The 23,019-nt window shown below is 38.4% G+C and overlaps 1 protein-coding gene across 7 annotated transcripts in view; it reads right to left on the bottom strand.

The window, feature by feature from the left end:
- Positions 1-23,019, bottom strand: part of TANC2 (tetratricopeptide repeat, ankyrin repeat and coiled-coil containing 2) — a 371,608-nt gene that overhangs the window by 55,759 nt on the left and 292,830 nt on the right. For all 7 annotated transcript variants that reach the window (XM_042256150.2, XM_027974357.3, XM_042256152.2 and 4 more), the window contains 3 exons: positions 20,510-20,741; positions 7,963-8,129; positions 3,419-4,026 (listed from right to left, as the gene is read on the bottom strand). In XM_042256150.2, the coding sequence (XP_042112084.1) occupies positions 3,419-4,026; positions 7,963-8,129; positions 20,510-20,741 (1,007 nt within the window). The remainder of the gene's footprint in view (positions 1-3,418; positions 4,027-7,962; positions 8,130-20,509; positions 20,742-23,019) is intronic.

Here is a 23,019-nt window from a genome sequence, read left to right as displayed (position 1 = left end):
ATAAGGAAAACCCTATCTCAGCTGAAGCACTGACCTCTAGCTCTGCTACCTCCTCTTCCAGCACCATCCTAAGGTTACGGACTCTTTTCACTTAGCAGAAAGGATCACCCTGGGTGGCCTACTTCTGATGAAGGTCAATTGCTTTTTGGCATCAGTAGAATATTCTCATTTGTGACTAATTCCCTAATAAGGTCAACAAATTCAGGGTGAAGAAGTGAGTGTTGAAAGCCCAGGAAAATGGGCCAGAAGAGATGTTCTGTAGCTTCTGAAAGTTCTCCTTATGCAGAGTTTGTCAGGCTTTGCACTACCTACTGCGATTTCAGAGGCACTGAGCTGGCCTTCCCTGGTCTACTGAAATGCTCCAGAGAGAAGCTGGAGAGAAAGTGGAGAATAGAGTGGGAACCAATGCACAGAAAGTAGAGGCTTGGGGCCACACAGGTAAACGCTGCCTGGAGGAGTCCTGCTAACCAGCCTCCTGAAAGCAATTACAGCCCGTTTCTCTGAAAGGCCAGCCTGGGCTTTGCCAGTGACAACAAATTCTTAGTGAATTTCCATCTCATTGACCCAGGGGGCCTCAAAGTCTGAGATCAACAACTTAGTAACAAAGCTGGTGCCAGACAGTACTGCACAGAGGCTGAATTCCAACTGAGATGAAACATGTAAGGAAGCTTTTTTGATAACTCCTGGTCCTGTTTACTCTCTGCCATTGAGGGATATATGATGATCCCTCAGAAGTCTTGAGCGTTATTCAACCACCAGGGAATAGACTACACAGCATCTGAAGTTAGAAGTGTTTGCTCTTCTTGTCCCAGTGCATCAGCCTCTTGCCAAAAGGATTCTAGGTAATAAACTATGTTGAGAAGGTAAGCCTGGAAAGCCATGATGTGGCTGCATAAATACCATCTTTTCTCCTTTAGGAGCCTGAGGGTTTTTATCTGTTGTAAGGATACTCTTAATTCAGGGTTAGTCTGGTTGCCTTGGACCTCAGTTTTCAATTCCCTGAGGTGTTCAAGGATGAGAGAGCAGATGAGCCAGCAAAGTTCCTCTGGAAACTGATTTCAGTGTTTATTATCAGGCAATTCTAGATTGGTCTCTTTTTCTTAAATATGTCACTGCCAACTCTGTATTAACACGAGCAGCAGTACTAGCAGGATTTACAATAAAATCCTCTTGGGAATCACATACAATTGATAGAGAACTCAGACCCAGTTTTTTTTTTTTTTTAAATCTTGTGCCCCCAAATACTAATAGCAGAAGACTGTTGCAACCTATCCAATTAGCCACGGGGATTTAGTTAAAGGAAACCTGAAAGGTCTATTACTGCACGTGAAACAGGAGGGAAGCAGGGCAGGGCACAATCTTTGAAAGAAGACACAGCCCAACAAACTGATTAGAACCAAACGGGTCCAAGATGGCAGACAAGTCAACTTCCACTAGACCTTAATCCTCAGTACTGCCCACTGCAACACATCAGCAAGCTAAATGATAAAACCACAAGTGCCGTGACAGTTCCAAGGTTGACCATCAGAGACCAAAAAGTGGGTGGAGGCCTAGTTCCTGGAAACCTCCGCCCTTTCTTCCAAATAGTTGGAATGATCCTCCCACTCATTAGCCTAAGGAATTACCCGCCCATTAAAACTAAACACACCACATTTCGAGGCCACTCTCGCCTTCTGAGGTGGCCCATACTGTCTGTGAAGTGTGTTGTTTTCTAAATAAAACCACTTAACTATCACTTTGTCTCTCACTGAATTTTTTCTGTGATGAGACATCAAGAACCTGAGCTTCATTAAGTCCTGAAATCAAGTGTGTGATCTTAGTTGAAAGACTGGGTTTTGGCCGTGTTCAAGTCCTGGCTTGTGGGTTCAAGTCCCAATCTGAGGTGTGCAGCTTCATAAAGAGAGGCGGAAGACAAAGAACATTCCCCAACCACTTTCTTTGTACTCTGCACAAGTCTAAGCATTACACTACATGACCTCACTTAATTCTCAACAGTTCTAGGAATTATTATTCCTTTTATGTAGGTAAGAAAACTGTCTCAGAAACATTATATAATTTTCCTAAGGTCACACAGTTCCTGGAAAAGGTAGGACTTATTAAGCAGGTCATCTGACTCAAAAGTTCATGTTCTTTCCACTACAGAATGTTTCTTTAAAAAGTTTAACTCTTAGGGAAGATAGATAGCACAAAATCTGCCTGGCTTAATATCGTCTTCAGAATCTGGAACTCATTTTCTAATGAGTTGGCAGGGAGTAGGCTGAGAAGTGTGCCTGCAAGCACAAGTGTCTCTAACAAGGGTGAAGAACACGCCCCAGGAGTAACAATGAAACCCCAGAACAAAGGTGGTCAGCCTCTCTGATGAGTCACAGAAGAAGTCACATGTGGCCTATCTTCTTTCTGAGCCAGAATAAGCTCTGCATTTGGCAGCTATGTTGCTGGTGTCTTCTTCGTTTCTAGGAAATCAAGACTACACCTGCTTTTGATAACATCAACTTATTACAGGAATAATTCTTTTCTTTGAAAGAACTATGTGTGTGTGGAGGAGTAGAAAGCACACCTCATTAGGATGCTAGAGATCTAGGTCCTACTCAAGAGTATGGGAAATAGTCTCATAATGGAGTGTGGTTTGTAGAACTGAGAAAGATTCTTAAGTCACAGTCAAGCGCATCGGGAAAGAGTGCTGGGGTAAGTCAGTGACCTCTGCCGTGGGTGTGGGGGTTAGGGGAGGAGTGGTACATATGATACACTTGTCATTCCTCTTCTAAGCCCTCTTTCTTTCTCCCCCCGTTACCTTTATGCTTTTTTGCAAGTGATTCAGCATTTTAAGGCCTTTATAGTAAACTGGGGATAATAACACTTAATTTATCTAAAGGTAGAGTGGCTAGATGAGCTGATCTCTTCGAGTCTTTTCCAGATACAAGGTTTAAGAGTCCATGTTGCAGCATAAATCTTAGGACCAGCTTGCGCTCTAATGAGGTCAGTTGCTGGTGACTTTAACAATGGCCTGGCTTTTAAACGGGCAATCACAATTTTAAAAGAATTCTGCTCTGAGTCAAAGAGGTGAACAGTGTATCAAATCTTTCTGAAAAGCACTGAGGAAGTTTGTTGAAAAGTCAGATTATAGCCTGTGATCCCTATAGGGGATTTCTCTGAAAGGGGAATCAGAGAAGATAATTTAGAAAAATACAGGAATGCAGGGAGCATTCTAAACATCTATGCAGATTTTGAGTCTCACGGAAGTAAAACTGTGACAAAACAAGTTAACGTCATCATAGCCTTATGTTAAGAAGAAACAGAGGTGATGTCGCCTTTATGTGAAATGTTCTGTGAAGACCACTTCTCACTGCTTCCAATACCCACGTTCCATGCAGTAAATACAAAACAGGCTCACAACTGCTATTACTGATCTATGGCTTACCTGGGATCACAGAGAAATTTGGTTTTCTCGCCTTCTTCTCTCCAGATAAGCCATTCTCGAAAAGACGGGTGTACAAACATACGTGTCATGTCTCTGCGCTTGATTAGGAACATTGAGAGGTTCTCCATCCTCTGCTGGAAGTCCTCCCATTCCAGCGTGCCTTCAATGCTGCCGGCGTTGATGGCTTGGAAGATGTGCTCATCAGTCAGTGGGTGGAGAGACGCCACTGCCACGTTCAGGAGAGGCATCACCCGGTCAAAGGAAGACTGGGTTGGGAACTTCATATTGCACTGGAGTAAATAAACCTCAGAGAGCGAAACAGGAACTACTTTGTAGCTAGAGCTCTTTAACACTAGGTAGCCTTTCTCTATGAGGTCAAATGTGAGTTTCAGGTACAGATAGGACCCTTGGCTGAGGGTCTTGAGATGAGAACTGAGTTTGCCAAATGTAGTATTGTCCATTTTGCCATTAAGAGAAATGTTATTCTGGATCTCTGAGCTGCTATGTATCCGGTGCAGGATGTAGGCCTGCAGGTCCTGGTCTATGGCTTCATTCTCTTCTAGTCGATCCAAAAAAATCCTATGGAAAGGCAGCAGCTTGGTAATTTCCTAAAACAGATGGAGAGAGACAGAGAGAGAGATAGAAAGAGCTTCAGTTTCCCCTAACTCTTGTGACAAACTGCAAGGTCCATGAATTTATTCTTAACTTCTGAGTGGCCAAAGAAAAGAGGGAAATATGACGATGTATTAGTGTCTAAGGATTAAAACATTGTTAGTTGCCTAAAAGGGACACAACTTTCCCTAAAATTGAGACTTAAAATAACTTTTATGAGTCTTCATAAAGGGTATTTTAGGAGCGACTGAATGGTCAATATTCTAAATAACACTCCTAAAACAGAAAATAGAATGCCGAAAGACTCAAAGAATGTTATATGGAATTTGACTTTCTATCCCTCATTATTTTTTAAAATTATTTTAAAATTTATTTTTAATTGGAGGATAACTGCTTTACAATGTTGTGTGGGTTTCTGCCATACAACAATGTGAATCAGCCATAAGTATAAAATGACTTTATTTTAATTGGGGTCTTTTGGAGATGCCTCAGTCCAAAGGAAAAAACCTTTTAACAGTGGGAAGCCTGGCACCCTTGTGATCTGCTTGGAAATTGTATTGGGGGGAAGGTGACAGGGCTTTGGGGTGACTCTCCTGCTCTGGAATCCATCTTTTCTTATCTGCTTATATACTCTGCTCCTGTAAGTATCCATTCCCTCTCCTGCAGCAATTTCTTCTTCTCTCCTGCTTCTCCTGGATCACACAGACATAAGACTCCATATTCCTCCCTCTAACTACTGTATCTTTGATCCCATGTTTAGCAAAATGTTAACAGAAAAGTTTTCTCTGCTTACTGTGTTTCATTCCTCCCTTCCCATTCTCTCCTCCGTTTGCTGCAATCAGGCTTCAATCTCATCACTTCACTGGAATGGTCCTTGTTAAGATGATCAGTCATCTGCATCTTCCCAAATAATGGAGGTTCATTTCTCATCCTCCTCAACCTCTCAGCAGTCTCTGACACAGGGGATCACGTCTTGCTTCTCAAGTCCCTTCCTGCAGCTTGCTTCCAAAACACATTCCCCTCATTTTCCTCTCAGCACACTGGCCACTCCTACTCAGCCTCTTCTGCTGGGTCCTGTCTCATCTCTCAGTTCACCCAGGGCTCCCATCTCCATTCTTCCTCTTATCTGGCTACCTGCACTCCCTAGAATAGCTGGATCCCATGGTTCTAAATATAGTCTATACATGAATGATGCCTGATTTTATATCCTCAGCTTGGTTATTTCTCTTGGGCTCTCTTCTTATATCTCTACTGACTCAACATTGCCACTTGGATGTTTCATAGACAAACTTACTGTGACCAAATCAGAACTACGAAAACTTCCCCCAACCACAAACTTTCCCATGTCGATAAACAGTATCACCACTGACCCTACCATCAAATAGTAGGAATTATCTAGATCTTTTCCTCAAACCAGCCTCTACTCAATTGCTCACCAAAATCCCACAATTCATACTTGAACCTCCTCTCTTGCTTACATCCACATCCAGCCCATCACGGTCTTCTCAAAACATAGTCCAAATATGACTGCTTCAAAGGATCTCCACTGAGAAGGAACTATCTAGATCTTTTCCTCAAACCAGCATCTACCCAATTGCTCACCAAAACCCCACAATTCATCCTTGAACCTCTCTCTTGCTTACGTCCACATCCAGCCCATCACCATCTTCTCAAAACATAGTCCAAATATGAGCACTTCAAAGGATCTCCGCTGTTCCCACTCTAGTCTAAGCCATCACCTTTCACCTATACTTCTGCTTCCATTCTTGATCCCCTACATTATCTATATAGCCAGGAGCCAAAGAAATCTTTTAAAAAGGTAAATCAGATTTCATCATATTACAAGGCTCCTTGGAGAGGCCTTTCCTATCTGTTCTATGTAAAATAACTGTCATTCCCATTTATCTCTTCACTGTTATATCTGTCTTCATAGCACTGACACTCCCTAAATTTTAACATATGCTAATTTGTCTTATTATGTGTGTTCCTCACTAGAAAATAAGCTTTATGAGGGCAGAGATATTGTCCATCTTGCTCACTGTCCTATTCTCAGCTCTCAGAAATAAGCTTTTATACTTGATATACTTAACAAATGTTTGTGGAAATAATGAATGATCAATTATGAGGGTTCATTTTGAAAGATCTGTGAATTATTTCATTGTAAGAGCTAAATAAAAATAATTTTTAAAAGTTACTGGTTAATTTAGATACTTAAAATAATTGTAATATATAGTGGAACTATATGCAACCTTGTTCTATATTTTCCAAGTCTCCTATAAATGCATTATCATACTTTCATAATTTAAAAACTAAAAAAGAAAGAGAAAAAAAGGTTATGAGTTGCAAGCCTTGATTTATGAAGACACCGACTTTTCGACTTTGTGAATATAATGCTTTTCCTATTCTTTGGCACAGCTGAAAAGTTAGTCATCTGGTCTACCAAGTCATACTTAAAACATCTTTTGAGATTGCACATGGCATAATGTAAAAATATAAGCAAAGATATTATCTCCTAAGTGTATATTTAGTAAAACTAGTCAGACTGTGTTCCTGGAAGTTTATTTTATTCACCCTTCATCTTTTAACAATCAAGCTACTGACCAATAATGGTGGATTACATAACTTTTAGTTACAAAGATGCATTTATGTTGATTCATTTTAATTTAACTCAAATTACTTTGAGATCTTAATAATGAACATCTGCAAGTTGATGGTCAGGATTAGAAGTACAGTTTCTGATCAAGGAAGGCAGATTGACCTTAATTGGTCAAGCTATAGGAAAAATACTAAATGCCTGAGAGAGGGAAAAAGAAGGGCACTGAGGCTATTTTCTGTATGTTAACTACTGATATAAGGGTGTTGCATCCAAACAGTGGGATGGATGTATAACATGTGAGATTTTTAATTTTTATTATATTTAAAAAATTTATTTATTTGGCTGTACTAGGTCTTAGTTCCATCACTCGGGATCTCCGGTCTCTGCTGCAGCACATGAGCTCTTTAGTTATGGCAGGTGAACTCTTGGTTGCAGCATATGGGAACTAGTTCCCAGACTAGGGGACTGAACCTGGGCCCCCATGAACTGGGAAGGTGGAGTCTTAGCCACTGGACCACCAGGGAAGTCCCAATGCGAGATTTCAATGTTCATCAAAAGAAGCTATGGTTTGGGGAAAAAAAGTTGAGAAACCCTGTTTCAAACCAAATGTGAATATGTAAAGAACGGAAAATATCAACTCAGGTATACCATGAATAGTAGAGAAGGTGGAGTCATTTCATTTATCCTTTAGCCCATGTGTCTACAGATTTCAGTTCCAACATTCCTAGTCATTCTTCTGGGCCATAAAGTGAGTGATCAGTGAGTAAACAGAGAAGGTAATTTAAAAAAATTATCTCCCAGGGGTAGTAAATTTAATATAAAGCCTGAATCGTGGCAATATTTCTTAGAAAAAGGTATATACAGAAGAAAGTCCATCTTCATGCTATGAAAAGTTGAGAAACAGAAGGAAGAACTAGAAAATCTGACTCTACACTGTACACTGAACTGGATTTTTCCCGGCATTAAATGATAGAAAATATAAAACAAAAGTCAAACAGTAAATGTGTTAGAGGATCTATTTGCTTTGCTATCCTCAGGACAAAGCCTAGAAAAATGGACTTTCTTTCATGCTATTTTGAGGGACACTTTATTAAAACTTACCCAGAGCAATGGGAATGGGAATTTGAGCTAAGATAGTCAAATATTGAAAATGGTCTCTCTAGACTGTACCACTTACTCTCAAAATATTCTCTTCAGGAATTACTCTTGCTAATGCTCTATAACATGGCAAAGATTTAGAATAGCTCACTACTAAGGGTACAAGGACCTAAACTTTTCAGTTTAAGCACTCTCCAAGGGAAATAATTTGTGGGTCCAAAAGCAAACAAACACATACCTGTAAACTGGTCCTAACTGTTACAATTAGCTTGAGCCAGGAAGGAAATTTTCCAATCATTTTACTCAGAAATGATACAATTGTATCCCCATAATCCGGTTTGTGAAATTCTGCTTCATTTAATCCATCAATTAAGATGATGAAATCTTCATCTGGAATTTTTCTCTCTGAGATAGAAAGAAACAAATTACTAAATAATTACCAAGGAGATAAGTGAGCTCTTTTTGGGTCTTTGATCACGTATCTATTTGGGAGGAAAAATTTTAAAAGGTCTCTGGTGTTTAGTGAATGCTCAGCACACATAATTTATTATAAAGACATGGAATAATTCGTTTAGTGAGTTTATTTTGTTTTTCACCAGGTACAAACACGTTTGTCACATAAATAATCTATAAAGCACATGTATCATCAGCAACATTTCTCCCATGTTATCAGCTGTAAGACAGTCTGAGCGTTGCATGTGTGAGAATCTGCACATGTGAATTCATTTTTCTCACACACTTGAAAAAGCTGGGAAAGAATGTTTTTTCCACCCCTTCTGACCATCTTAAAGAGAACAATATCACATGTTCCTCTGGGAACTGCCAAAAATAAACAGATAAATAAAAAGTTTAACCTGAAGTCTAAAGCAGTATATAGGACTGTATGTGAATATGCAGTGGGATGGAAAAGATGAAGGGACAGAGAAAAGGAATCCCAGCCAATAGACAGACCTATAAGTAGGCAGGTTGGATTCTGAGATCTTACAGAACTAGCAGCTTCCTAGACTACATCTGAAGCAGCTTCAATGAGACCAGAACCTCATGTGATTTTCCCAGGGAAGAAGTCAGGTAGGAAAGACAAATATCTGCCACTTTTGTTTCCTTTTCCCTCCTGGATTCTATATTATCCTAATTGACAAAATCAGTTTATCTTTAGGGCTGGACTGTAGAAGACTTGTGTAAGATTTCAGGCTTCTACTCCCATGAAATGCTTACTGATTCTCAAACAATATTGAACAATAAGAGATTTAAAAATCTCCAGGCTGAATGAACACTGTAGTATAAATGAACTGCAAAGAACAAGTAAAAGTTCCTAGTTAGCAGGACCTTTACACGTTCTAAGGCAGAAGGCTTCCTGAGAAATCTGTATGCAGGTCAGGAAGCAACAGTTAGAACTGGACATGGAACAACAGACTGGTTCCAAATTGGGAAAGGAGTACATCAAGGCTGTATATTGTCACCCTGTTTATTTAACTTATATACAGAGTACATCACACAAAATGGTGGGCTGGATGAAGCACAAGCTGGAATCAAGACTGCTGGGAGAAATATCAATAACCTCAGATAGGCAGACGACACCACCCTTATGGCAGAAAGTGAAGAACTAAAGAGCCTCTTGATGAAAGTGAAAGAGGAGAGCGAAAAAGCTGGCTTAAAACTAAACATTCAGAAAACGAAAATCATGGCATCCGGTCCCAACACTTCATGGCAAATAGATGGGGAAACAATGGAAACAGTGAGAGACTTTATTTTTTTGGGCTCCAGAATCACTGCAGATGGTGACTACAGCCATGAAATTAAAAAACGCTTGCTCCTTGGAAGAAAAGCTATGACCAACCTAGACAGCATATGAAAAAGCAGAGACACTACTTTGCTAACAAAGGTCCATCTAGTCAAAGCTATGGGTTTTCCAGTAGTCATGTATGGATGTGAGAGCTGAACTATAAGGAGAGCTTGGCACTGAAGAATTGATGCTTTAGAACTGTGGTGTTGGAAAAGACCCCTTGGACTGCCAGAAGATCCAACCAGTCCATCCTAAAGGAAATCAGTCCTGAATATTCATTGGAAGGACTGTTGCTGAAGCTGAAACTCCAACATTTTGGCCACTTGATGCAAAGAGCTGACTCACTGGAAAAGACCCTGATGCTGGGAAAGCTTGAAGGTGGGAGAAAGGGATGACAGAGGACGCAATGGTTGGATAGCATCACCGACTTGATGGACATGAGTTTGAGTATGTTCAGGGAGTTGGTGATGGACAGGGAAGGCTGGCGTGCTACAGTCCATGGGGTTGCAAAGAGTCAGACATGACTGAGTGACTGAACTGAACTTACAGGTTCTAAAACAGAGGAAAGCATGGGGGAAGAAAGAGAGAAGTCACTGGGATGCCTGAAGCAGGAAACATGTGAGCAAGAAAAAGAAGGTGAAGCTGGGGACAGAAGGAAGTCTGTGGACTTTGGTACCATGTTGGTTCCGTTAGCCTTTGAAAGAGTCAAAACCAATCAAAACTCTATATATTTTTGTTTCAAATTGTATGCAGATTTTTTGCATGATTAATACAACTTTATATTTCCCCTCTAAAGTACTAGCTTTACATAAAGAAATTTAATTTCAATAGCTTAAGTACTATAAATCAGTTCTCAAATAATGAATAGTTCAAGTATTACTTTCGTCTGGTGACTTTAGGAAGAGAAATGATGGATTTCAGCTCTATTAACTGATTATTAATGAAATGTCATTCTAGATGATGTAGAGCTAAGAAAATACATTGTTCCTTTAGGGAGTAAAAAGAATTTATAAAGGAAGAGAGAGGAGCTGCTTGGAACGAATTGGAATTTACCCACCAAATGGGGGGTCCTTAAGTTCTTGATTTTGAGGACCATGGCTCCTTTAAGCAAAATCATGTCTTTATTGCATTCTGCTCAGCAGATACATTACAGCTGTCCACGGTGAGTGAGCACCATCACCAGCCCCACCCCGAGATGTGCTGGAGCCATCCTGTGTGGTTCAGGAGAATCCACTGAAATATTTTCAGGAGTTGGTTGTTAAGCAACTGGTAGCTTCAAATGGGTCCAAGTGGGACTATTTATTTATACAATTTGTTGTTGTTTAGTTGCTAACTCTTAGCGACTGACTCTAACTCTTAACTGCAAATGTTACAAGCCCTCCTTCCTACAGCTGGTTGTTAAAATTTACAAGCATACCACTGTCTCCATCACTTCAGTCAGACCCCCTTTAACTTCACCCAGGCTCCGTCGTAGGAAAGCCATGATCATCAACTGGAGAAAAAGGCTGATGATAATGCACACATCTGTTGAAATTTTCTTTGGGAAAACATTTCAAGGATCAAGATCAAGAACATGCTCTAAATTATCATCTGAACATTTTAATGAATGAAATAACTCAAACGCTAATAAAATTAAATTTTCATTTCCATAAATTCCCAGTAGACTATAATATTCATCCAAGGAGTAAGTAATATATCATTTCTTTTTAAAAAAATGTGACTCACTTAAACCTAAAAAATTCCGTTTTCTTTTGTTAAATGATCAATTATAAATTTAAGTGAGACCTTAGTGATCTTTTGACTTTGCCTTTCAAATGCAGCCAGCCTTACAAGAATGCTTGCTCATTTCAAACTTTGTATATTTAAATACATACTCTGACTCAGTAGCTTTTAAAAGATTTTATCAATGAAAATTTTAGAAACATTGAGGATCAATGAAGGATCTGCTTCATAATTTGCCATGTAAGAACATGTATAGTACAACTACTACCATTATTTCATAGAATAAAAATATTTTAACATTAGAAGAAGAGAGATATTATCTAACTTTTACATATATGTCTATGCAAAACCACATCTGTGTTTTACATCCACACAAATTCTAGGCTGTTTCTATTTTCTTATTTTGTCATGGACTAATGAAAACTTTAAACGGACTGATGCTTAGGAGCCACTGTTCTGGCTGACAAGTCCCTGGAAAGGTCTCTGAAGCCTGTTAACCCTTGTTTTAAATTCCCTGTACATATGTACTCACCAGGGATGCCCCACTGCCCTCACTTACATATATGCTTAATAAATACTTGGAACTGTCTTCCTTAGTAGTCCTGTTCTAAGATTCTCTCTAGATAACTGAGAGAAACAAGAATTAAAGAGACTGCAAGAGAACAGGGCACAGCTAGAACCAAAGGCAAAACTGGATCTTAGTGCATGAGATTCTACTGTATTAATATTACTGGTATATTATATAGGGATTCTCAAAAATGAAAAGAAGGCTCACATAAGACAACATTTTCTGTTCAAAAAAGCTGCACTTTACGTGCACTTCCTTTTAGTTGTGATAACAAACAAGTATCACCTTTCATTTCATCTTGATGGCCAAAGCAAAAGTTCATCAAGAAACTCTGAAGCATTTCCATTTGTTTTATATGTATCTGTGTTTGTGTTTTAGTCACCACACTTGTAGAACCCTTAAAGAAATGTGAAAAATGTTGACTCTCATTTTTTAAAGAATAATTTATAAGTTGAAATGTAGCTCCTGAATTTAAATAGAAACTGTTTCTACTGAACCTTTCTGGGAAGAAAACTCCAGTTACCTTAAAAAATTCCCTATTTTAAAAACTATTGTGATAAAAATTTATATATAATTAATACAATTCATTGTGAAGATCTAAACTATACACATTTGATGAGTTTTGACAAACACATATACCCTTGTAACTAACATCCTGAGCAAAGATAGAACATCTCCATTACCCCAGAGGTCCAGTGCTCAATAGGCACCACTGTTCTGATTCACATCACCATTGATTATACTTGCTTCTTATGATTAACATAAAGTTTTTGAGATTTATCTATCAATACATTGTTGAGTTTGATATCACTTTCTTTCACTTTCACATTGTTGAGTTTACTATTAATTTGTTCCTTTTATTACTAAGAAGCATATTAAGAATTCATTTAGTATGCATCAAATGAATATACAATTTGTTTATGTATGCTTTTGTTGAAGGATCCTTGGGGTGTTTTCAGTTCTTAACCACTATGAATAATCTTTGATATAAACATTCTTGCATGAGTCTTTTTGTAGATATATGTTTTCATTTCTTTTTGGGTAAATACGTTTACCTGAAATGTATTTTGCTTGAAGTTGTTTGGTCATAAGAATTAGAATTGCTTGGTCATAACGCAGATTCATATTTAACTTTATAAGGAATGGTCAACTAGTTTTCCAAAGTAGTTGTACCACTTTAAACTCCCACCAGTGATATGTAAGGGTTCTACTTGTGTACCTCAACAACATTTGATGCTCAGCTTTTAAAATTTTACCACTGTGGTGGATGTAAAGTGGTATCTCATTGTGATTTAAATTTGTATTTGCCTGATGACAGCAAACACATTTTTATGTGCTGATAGGCTATTTATATATCTTCTTTTGTGAAGCACCTAAATCTTTTGTCCATTTCAGAATTGATTTATCCTTTCTTCAATAACTTACTGAAATTCTTTAAATACCATGGATATAAGCACTATGTCACATACACACACACGAGTGTGCACACACAGAGTGAATTATTTTCTCTCCCTTTGTGATTTTCTTTTCCTTTTTCTTAGTAGTATCTTATGTTGAGCAGACATTTAAAATTTTGATGAAGTCCAATTTATTAATTTTTTCTTACATGATTAATGATTTTTACGACCTAAGAAATCTTTACCTACCCCAAGGTTGTGAGGATATTCCAAGTTTTTTTCTATTAGCTTTAGAGATTTTGCTTTTATATTTTGGATAAAATCTCAAGTTAATTTTTGTGTATGATGCAAGATAAGGATTAATTTTTCCCATACTGGTATCCAGTTGTTGTAGCATCATGTGATGACAAAAAAATTCTTTTTTCCAAATTATCTTGGCATCTTTGAAGGTGGTCAACTGACTCCATATTATGGGTTTATCTTTAGATTCTCCATTGTATTCCATTGATCTGTTTATCTCTCCTTGTGGGAATACCACTCTGTCAGTGGAGTGCTAGAGCTGGCTCAAGTTGGCTCATGAGAGCTGATTGTTAAGTTTTTTTTATGGTCAAATCATGCCCCTGTCCCTGGGCTGATTGTTAAACATATACTAACATATTACTACCTGTCATGATTTCTATAGCTTTAAATTAAGTCTTGAAACCAGATACTGTTGGCTTATAACTGTTGGTCTTCCAATCCTTTTTTTTTTTTAAGATTGTTTTGGCTATTCATGGTTCTTTGAATTTCTGAAAGTTGTAAAAAAAAAAAAAATCCTGCTGGGATTTTGATTGGGATTATGTTGAATCTATAGACCAATTTGGGGAAAAACTTCAATCTACAAACATGGCATACCTCTTCCATTTACTAACTTCTTCAATTTTGCTTTGCATGTTTTATAGTTCTCACAGTGGAACTCTTGACACATCTTTTGTTAAATTTATTCTTAAGCATTTTGGTTCTATAGAAAATAGTATTTGCTCCAGTTATCTACTGTTCCATCAAAAAGCTGTTACTCAAATGGCTGGGAAATGGAATCATCTGCAACAAAAACCCACACGTCTGGTATCCAGGCCAGAATGACTTGACTGACTAGAACAGTCAACTGGAAAACTTACATAAATATAGCTGCTGCATGTGGTCTGTACTTCTTAATGAACTCAAAGAAGTCAGTCTTTTCACATGGCAATTGTTGTTGTTTGGTTGCTGAGTTGTGTCTGACTCTTTCGCGACCTCATTGGCTCACCAATATCCTCTGTCCATGGGATTTCCCAGGCAAGAATATTAGAGTGGGTTGTCATCTCCTTCTTCAGGGGATCTTCCTGACCCAGGAACTGAACCTGTATTTTCTGCATTAGCAAGCGGATTCTTTATCATTGAGCCACCAGTGACATGGCAATGTGTCTCCCAAAAACAAGTGTTTCAGTAAACAAGATGGGAACAGGATGGCCACTTATAACCTAGCCTCAACTATACACAGCATCGTTTTGTCATACTTTCTTGGTTGAAGCAGTCACAAGCTTGCTAAGATTCAAGGGAAGGCGACTCACTCTAACTCTGGATGGGAGGAATGTCAAAGAATTTGCAGCCATGTTTTAAAACTCCCACACTACTTTTTAAAATTTTCAGGTGTTTCCTGCTAGTATATAAACACAATTCAGTTCAGTTCAGTCGCTCAGCTGTGTCCGACTTTCTGTGACCCCATAGACTGCAGCATGGCAGGCTGCAACTCCATCACCAACTCCTGGAGCTTGCTCAAACCCATGTCTATCAGGTCCGTGATGCCATCACAATAGATATCACATACTGACCATGTCGAAGGTAGCTCTACATTTACTAATTCTAGTAGGCTTTTCTTTTCTTTCATAGATTCTGTATAGTGTTCCAGTAAACAAGCACATCAGCAAATAAAGCAAGTTTTACTTCTTCCTTTCCAATCTTAATCCTGTTTGCTTGTTTGTTTTCTTAACTGCACTACCTTGGACCACTGAAGAATGTCAAAAGTAAGTCATCAAGCTCCTGATAAAAGGGGAAATGTATTTAATATTTCATTGTATATGTTTTGGAGTTGTCCTTTATGAGACTAAGTTTTCTTCTATTCCTAGTTTGCAGACCATTTTTACTATTAATTGTAATTATTTTTTCTGCATTTATTGAGATTATAAATATATGTTTACATAAAGACATAGATTTTCTCATTTATTCTGCTAGTATGATGAGTCACACTAATTAACTTTCAAATGTTAAACATTGTATTCCTGATCAAATAGAACTAATCAATTTGCTATTTTGTTTTTCCCAGGATTTTGCTATTATGGTCATGAGGAATTCTTGACTGTAATTTTCTTTTCTTGTATGGTCTTTACCAAATGTTGGTTTCAGCAGTATGCTTGTCTAATAAAATGAACTGAGAAATGTTCTCTTCTCCTTTATTTTATGAAAACATTTATGCAAGATTTATACTATTTCTTCTTTAAATGCTGGATACAACTCATTAATAAAACCATTTGAGCCCGGAGTTTTCTTTTTAGAGGTTTATTTTCATTTGAACTTAAATAGGTAAGAGCTACAAATTAAACAGATAAGAGTTATTCAGATTTTTTTCTTTCCTTTTGAGTCACTTTTGTGTAAGTTGTGTTTTTTATAGAATTTGCCCAATTTAAGTTGTTGAATTTATTGCTATAAATTATAATTTTAAAAAATATTAAATTTTTTTTTTCTATTCCACAGGTTGCAGCTCTTGCTTTTTTATTAATTCTTTCTGCTTACTCTGGGTTTATTTTCCTCATTTTTTTCTAGTTTACTAACTCATAAACTTAATCATTGATTTTTTACTACTCAGTTTGAAGTTTTTATAATTTCCTTTGTGGTTTCTTCCTTGTCTCGTGGGTTGTTTAGAACTGCACTGCTAAATTCCTAAATATCTGGGGATTTTCTGTGTATTGATTTCTAATTAAATTCCATTATCTCAGAGAACATTTTCTGTAAGGTTTTAGTTTTTTGAATTCAGACTTATCTTATGGCCCAGATACAATCCTTGTGCCCTTGAAAAGAATGCGTATTATGCAGTTATTGAAAGTGTTCTACAAATGCCAACTGGGTCAAATTGGTTGACAGTGTTGTTAAAATCTTCTATATACTTACTAATTTTCTGTCTATTTGTTCTAACAGTTATTGAGACAGAGAAGTTAAAATCTCCAACTATAATTATTTGTCTATTTAGCTCTTTAGTTCTAGTTTAGTTTTTGATTCACGTATTTTGAAACTTCACTATTAGGTTCATGCACATTTAGGATTATTTTATCTTTTGATGAACTGGTCCTTTTATGTTTATGAAATGCCCCTCTGGTCATACTCCTTGTCTTGAAGTCCACTCCTCCTCACATGAATATACTCACTCCAGCTTTTTTATGCTCCATGTTTATAGGGTACATATTTTTCTACTCTTTCACTTTGAATCTGTGTCTTTATATAAACTTTTCTGCACATGGCATATTACTGGGTCTTGCTTTTATAATTCAGTGTGATGGTTTCTGCCTTTTAACAGAATTATTTGGTCCATTTAAATTTAATGTAATTACTGATACAGTTGATATAAGTCTTTCATTTTGCTTGTTCCATACTTTAAAAATATATATATATATTCTGTTTTTTTCTTTCCAGTCTCTTTGGGATTAATAAAATAATTTTCAGTATTTCATTTATTTTACAAATTGTGTTTCCAGCTGTTGCTCATGATGGTGAATTTGTTTTCAGGGTAACAACATGGTAATTTGATAGAATAATTAAATTCACTCAGAGAACATTTATTAATGGGGATATCTAAAGCTGGTTTTGGAGACCTAAATGAGCAACAAATATATTTAGTAGCAAAATTATAAAACACATGAACTATGGTTGAGAATCTAGAGCTGAGCCTGCAAGTATTTGAATCTTTCCCTTAAATTAGCACTCAGATGTAGATCCTGTATCACTGACCTTCCCTCAAGGTACCCTATATGGGAGCAATTTCTATCTTCACTTATTTGTTCAAAATTTATGTCCTGAAATGCCTGCTACGTTCATGGTTGAGGGAATCACCATGAAGGATAAAAGCTGAATAAGTTCTTAGCCTCAACAGCATATAAGTCAGACAAAGGAATAAGTATAGATATAACTAATTCCTATAAAGCACAAAGTATATCTGACATATAATAAAAGTGCAATAAATGTTAGTAACAAAAACTGAAGTTCTATTAAACATGCAGTAATATATGAAATACCGTAAGTAAGATATTTAAAAAACCCTAGTGAAGAGGAACTAAAAAGCCTCTTGCTGAAAGTGAAAGTGGAGAGTGAAAAAGTTGGCTTAAAGCTCAACATTCAGAAAACGAAGATCATGGCATCCAGTCCCATCACTTCATGGGAAATAGATGGGAAACAGTAGAAACAGTGTCAGACTTTATATTTTTGGGCTCCAAAATCACTGCAGATTGTGACTGCAGCCATGAAATTAAAAGACACTTACTCCTTGGAAGAAAAGTTATGATCAACCTAGATAGTATATTCAAAAGCATAGATATTACTTTGCCGACTAAGGTCCATCTAGTCAAGGCTATGGTTTTTCCAGTGGTCATGTATGGATGTGAGAGTTGGACTGTGAAGAAGGCTGAGCACCGAAGTATTGATGCTTTTTAACTGTGGTGCTGGAGAAGACTCGAGAGTCCCTTGGACTGCAAGGAGATCCAACCAGTCCATTCTGAAGGAGATCAGCCCTGGGATTCCTTTGGAAGGAATGATGCTGAAGTTGAAACTCCAGTACTTTGGCTACCCCATGCGAAGAGTTGACTCACTGGAAAAGACTCTGATGCTGGGAGGGATTCGGGGCAAGAGGAGAAGGAGAAGACAGAGGATGAGATAGCTGGATGGCATCACTGACTTGATGGACGTGAGTCTGAGTGGACTCCAGGAGTTGGTGATGGACAGGGAGGCCTGGTGTGCTGCGATTCATGGGGTTGCAAAGAGTCGGACATGACTGAGCGACTGAACTGAACTGAATGTCAATTTGGAAGGACACTGTAACTTACTGGAGGAAGTAGGTGGATCAGCAGGTATTTCATGAATAAGGTGGTATTTAAGGTGGTCCATGAAAGATGGGTAGGATTCTGAGATGTGAGGAGAACGCATATCATGAAATGGAATCAATGAGCAGATGTATGGAGGCAGGAAAATGTAAGGAAGTATTTAGAGATTTGTGAATATTTTGGTTTATATGTAAACACAGGGTTCATAAGGGTAAAAGTGGATCATAAGGCTAGAAAGTAGGTTGGATCCAGGCCATTAAATACCTTAAATGACAGACTAAGGAGCTGGAAGTTAATTCAGTGAGGTAACAGGGAGTCATTGGAGGTTTCTGAACAGGGAAATTCAGTGACCAGAGCACTGTTTTATAAAGCTTTATCTGGAAGCAGTACGTAAAGTCTAGAAGATTGTAGAGACTGGGGCAGATATTACCCGCCAGGAATGCCATGAATGGGTTAGAGATGCACCTAAACACGAATTCCTTCAGCCCTCTGGGCATCAGGAGCTCCATGCAGCTGTACCCTCAGAGCCAGTGATGTCCAGCCATGAGGAGTCTTGATTTTTTATCCTTGTGTGCTATATACATTTGAATAATTTTCCAAATGTGTTATGATGTGAAAACAGCACTAGACCAGAAGTCCAAAGACCAGGAAGGGCAGCAACACATATGTGATGTCACAGGCAGCTGAGCAGCCTTTAGGGTGACAGTGGCAGAAATGATTTCGAGATGTGAGAAACATCAAGAAGGCACAATTAATGGGATTTAAAGGTTGACTTTGGCATAAGGAGGCCTGGTGTGCTGCGATTCATGGGGTCGCAAAGAGTCGGACGCGACTGAGCGACTGAACTGAACTGAACTGAAAGGTTGACTGAATGGACAAAAAACATGTTAAATATTTGTGGTGAAATCTCAATGTTAAAAATGTCTAGGGTGTGGGAAAGCTGATTGGTAGGTAGCAGAGCTATAGACAGAGGTTATCGGAGTCGAGAAGAAAAACTGATACATGGTGATGAGCATGGAAGTCGACATAATGAGACAGTGGTCAGGAGAATGCAAATTCTTATACGAGTACCTGAGAAATGTTCAAGGAAAGTATGTAACTCTCTCAGGGATTAACAGGATTGCTCAGGCGTCTCATGCTTACTCAGGTCCTTTTCTTCGGCTCCCAGCATGGACAGAACATGCTGGGGAAGGGGCAGAGGTGAAGAATGAGGTGGTTACACTTAGGCCTCGGCCAACACCAGAGAGCTGACTCATTGGAAAAGACCCTGATTCTGGGAAAGATTGAGGGCAGGAGAAGGGGGTGACAGAGAATGAGATGGTTGGATGGTATCACCAAATCAATGGACATGAGTTCGAGCAAACTCCGGGAGATAGTGAGGGACAGGGAAGCGTGGCATGCTGCAATCTATGGGAAGAAGAGTTGGACACAACTGAAAAACAATATCACCAGAGTTGCAGAGTTAAAACAAAGAAAAGGTATGGACATGATCTGTTGCTGCTACTGCTGCTAAGTCGCTTCAGTCGTGTCCGACTCATAGACGGCAGCCCGGCAGGCTCCCCGGTCCCTGGGATTCTCCAGGCAAGAATACTGGAGTGGGTTGTCATTTCCTTTTCCGATGCATGAAAGCGAAAAGTGAAAGTGAAGTCGTTCAGTTGTGTCCGACTCTTAGCGACCCCATGGACTGCAGCCTACCAGGCTCCTCCGTCCATGGGATTTTCCAGGCAAGAGTACTGGAGTGGGGTGCCACTGCCTTCTCTGATGGACACGATCACTTCCCCCCAATTCTTAAAAATATCTTAATACCTTTTAGTGGATGATTAAGTAATTTTTTTTGCATACAAGTAGTTATGTAACCCTTTCATTTTACCTGACTGTGGAGTAATAAAAAAAAGCAATAGAAACTCCATGGCATGGAGAGGAAGCCATGGCTTTAGTGATCTATTTGAACTCCACAGAAAGGACTGGAAGCTCAACTCTCTTTAGTTCAAGAAGAATGCATTATATTTGGAAATGAGAATGAGAATTTTTACGCAGCAAGAAGGAAGTACCAATTCCTGGAGGAATTTCTTATTTTTTTTTTCCCCCTGAGTAAAACCTTTTATTTGTTAACTGTACCCTGTAGGAACATTTAAGTTTTGGCAGTATGATAAAACTAATCATTTCTATAACATGCCCCCAGGTGAACTTGGGCTCCAGAGCCTCATTTGTACCTTTGTGGAGATTTTCCAGGGGCTCCAGCACTCCCCTCCGGAAGGAGGCCATGGGGTCTTGAACACAGGACCGAAGACTCAGCATGCTCTGGAGGTGAGGCTCCCGGAGAAGCTGCTCCCGATAGGCTGCCAGCTGAGGGGAGCGGCAGAGCAGCGCAGCAACGTTGTGGACGAACTCAGGCACCAGGCAGGTGTAGGCGTTATCTGCTTGGCAATAGTGATAGGCAACCACCTAAGAAAGAATGATGAGCATGCAGACAGGTTGGTCAGCAGCAAGAGCAGCAGTCATGGTTGTGCGTGTGTGTTTAGCCACTAAGCTGGTCATGGTTACTGTATGGCTATTCTCTAACGCTATCTTCTGTCACCCCACTCAACTTCTTAAACTGGAAAAAAAGCTGTTAACTTGGAAACTGCCCTGATTTATCTAAGATAACAAATTTGACCCAATATTTCTCTTGTATGTGCATGGTACCATAATTCATAATTAAAACATAAATACAAACTGAGCTTTTCCTCTAGATTAAAATAGGAAGCAGGCCTGAGAATAAAGATTAATCTCTCTAATATTTATTCAGCATGAAGTAGTACATGAAACAATCTGATACTGTAACAAAGCATCAGGAATAAAATAACCAGAGAAATACCATATGTTAGACTGAACAAACATATGCTTATAAGGCATATTTAAAAAATTATAATTGTGTTGTAATCAGTATTATAGAAAATAAAATAATGTAGACTTAAGAATTATCATTAAATAGTTTTCTAAGCTCCCAGAGACAGAGAGGATCAGAATTAGATAATAGGAAGAAGGAGTGAGATTTTTGTCAGATGCACGTGTTAAATTCAAAGAACTCAGAAAATTCATGCATCTTAATATCATCTAGGGTCTAGCCAGTCTGGCTGGAACTTGCAATTTTAAGCTCTGTTTTTTTATTTGTTTAAATTTGCACAGTGTTTGCTTTGTATCTTCTGGTTGTTCTTTTAATCTAGACCACTCTGTTGGCTCAGTACGACCTACAAAAGTGATGGGCCTATGTAGAAACTGCAGGGGAGATTTACTCTGAATGTACAGCCCACACTTGACATGCTGCTCAAAACACAGTAAATGCACAGTCATGTTAGCTGATGCCACCGCCACCAGCCATGTCTTCTTCTCCTCTTCCTCTCCATCATTATTATGGTCATCATCAAGGTTCTGTACACTTTTTTCTTTTCAGCTACTGCCTTTGTGCCTCAGGCATTTGAAATTTGCCCTAGGAGCATGCACAGATATACTACTGGGACCCCAGCTCTCACAGAACAGAATCATCCATGAAAGTGTTCTGCTGTTATTTGAGATAATCATATGGCTTTTATTTTTCAATTTGTTAATGTGGTGAATTACATTGATTTGTAGATACTGAAGAATCCTTGCATCCCTGGGATAAAGCCCACTTGGTCATGGTGTATGATCTTTTTAATGTGTTGTTGGATTCTGATTGCTAGAATTTTGTTAAGGATTTTTGCATCTATGTTCATCAGTGATATTGGCCTGTAGTTTTCTTTTTTGTGGCATCTTTGTCAGGTTTTGGTATTAGGGTGATGGTGGCCTCATAGGATGAGTCTGCAAGTTTACCTTCCTCTGCAATTTTCTGGAAGAGTTTGAGGAGGATAGGTGTTAGCTCTTCTCGAAATTTTTGGTAGAATTCAGCTGTGAAGCCGTCTGGACCTGGGCTTTTGTTTGCTGGAAGATTTCTGATTATAGTTTCAATTTCCGTGCTTGTGATGGGACTGTTAAGATTTTCTATTTCTTCCTGGTTCAGTTTTGGAAAGTTGTACTTTTCTAAGACAAGGGTGCCCGCTTTCACCGCTACTATTCAACATAGTTCTGGAAGTTTTGGCCACAGCAATCAGAACAGAAAAAGAAATTAAAGGAATCCAAATTGGAAAAGAAGAAGTAAAACTCTCAGTGTTTGCAGATGACATGATCCTCTACACAGAAAACCCTAAAGACTCCACCAGAAAATTACTAGAGCTAATCAATGAATATAGTAAAGTTGCAGGATATAAAATCAACACACAGAAATCCCTTGCATTCCTATACACGAATAATGAGAAAGTAGAAAAAGAAATTAAGGAAACAATTCCATTCACCATTGCAATGAAAAGAATAAAATACTTAGGAATACATCTAACTAAAGAAACTAGAGACCTGTATATAGAAAACTATAAAACACTGGTGAAAGAAATCAAAGAGGACACTAATAGATGGAGAAATATACCATGTTCATGGATCAGAAGAATCGATATAGTGAAAATGAGTATACTACCCAAAGCAATCTACAGATTCAATGCAATACCTATCAAACTACCAGCAGTATTTTTCACAGAGCTAGAACAAATAATTTCACAATTTGTATGGAAATACAAAAAACCTCGAATAGCCAAAGCAATCTTGAGAAAGAAGAATGGAACTGGAGGAATCAACCTGCCTGACTCCAAAGCCACAGTCATCAAGACAGTATGGT

Source organism: Ovis aries, chromosome 11 (genome assembly GCF_016772045.2).
Source record: "Ovis aries strain OAR_USU_Benz2616 breed Rambouillet chromosome 11, ARS-UI_Ramb_v3.0, whole genome shotgun sequence".
NCBI lineage: Eukaryota > Metazoa > Chordata > Mammalia > Artiodactyla > Bovidae > Ovis > Ovis aries.
The sequence above is the reverse complement of the archived record's forward strand: the minus strand, read 5'-3'. Positions and strand labels throughout refer to the sequence as shown.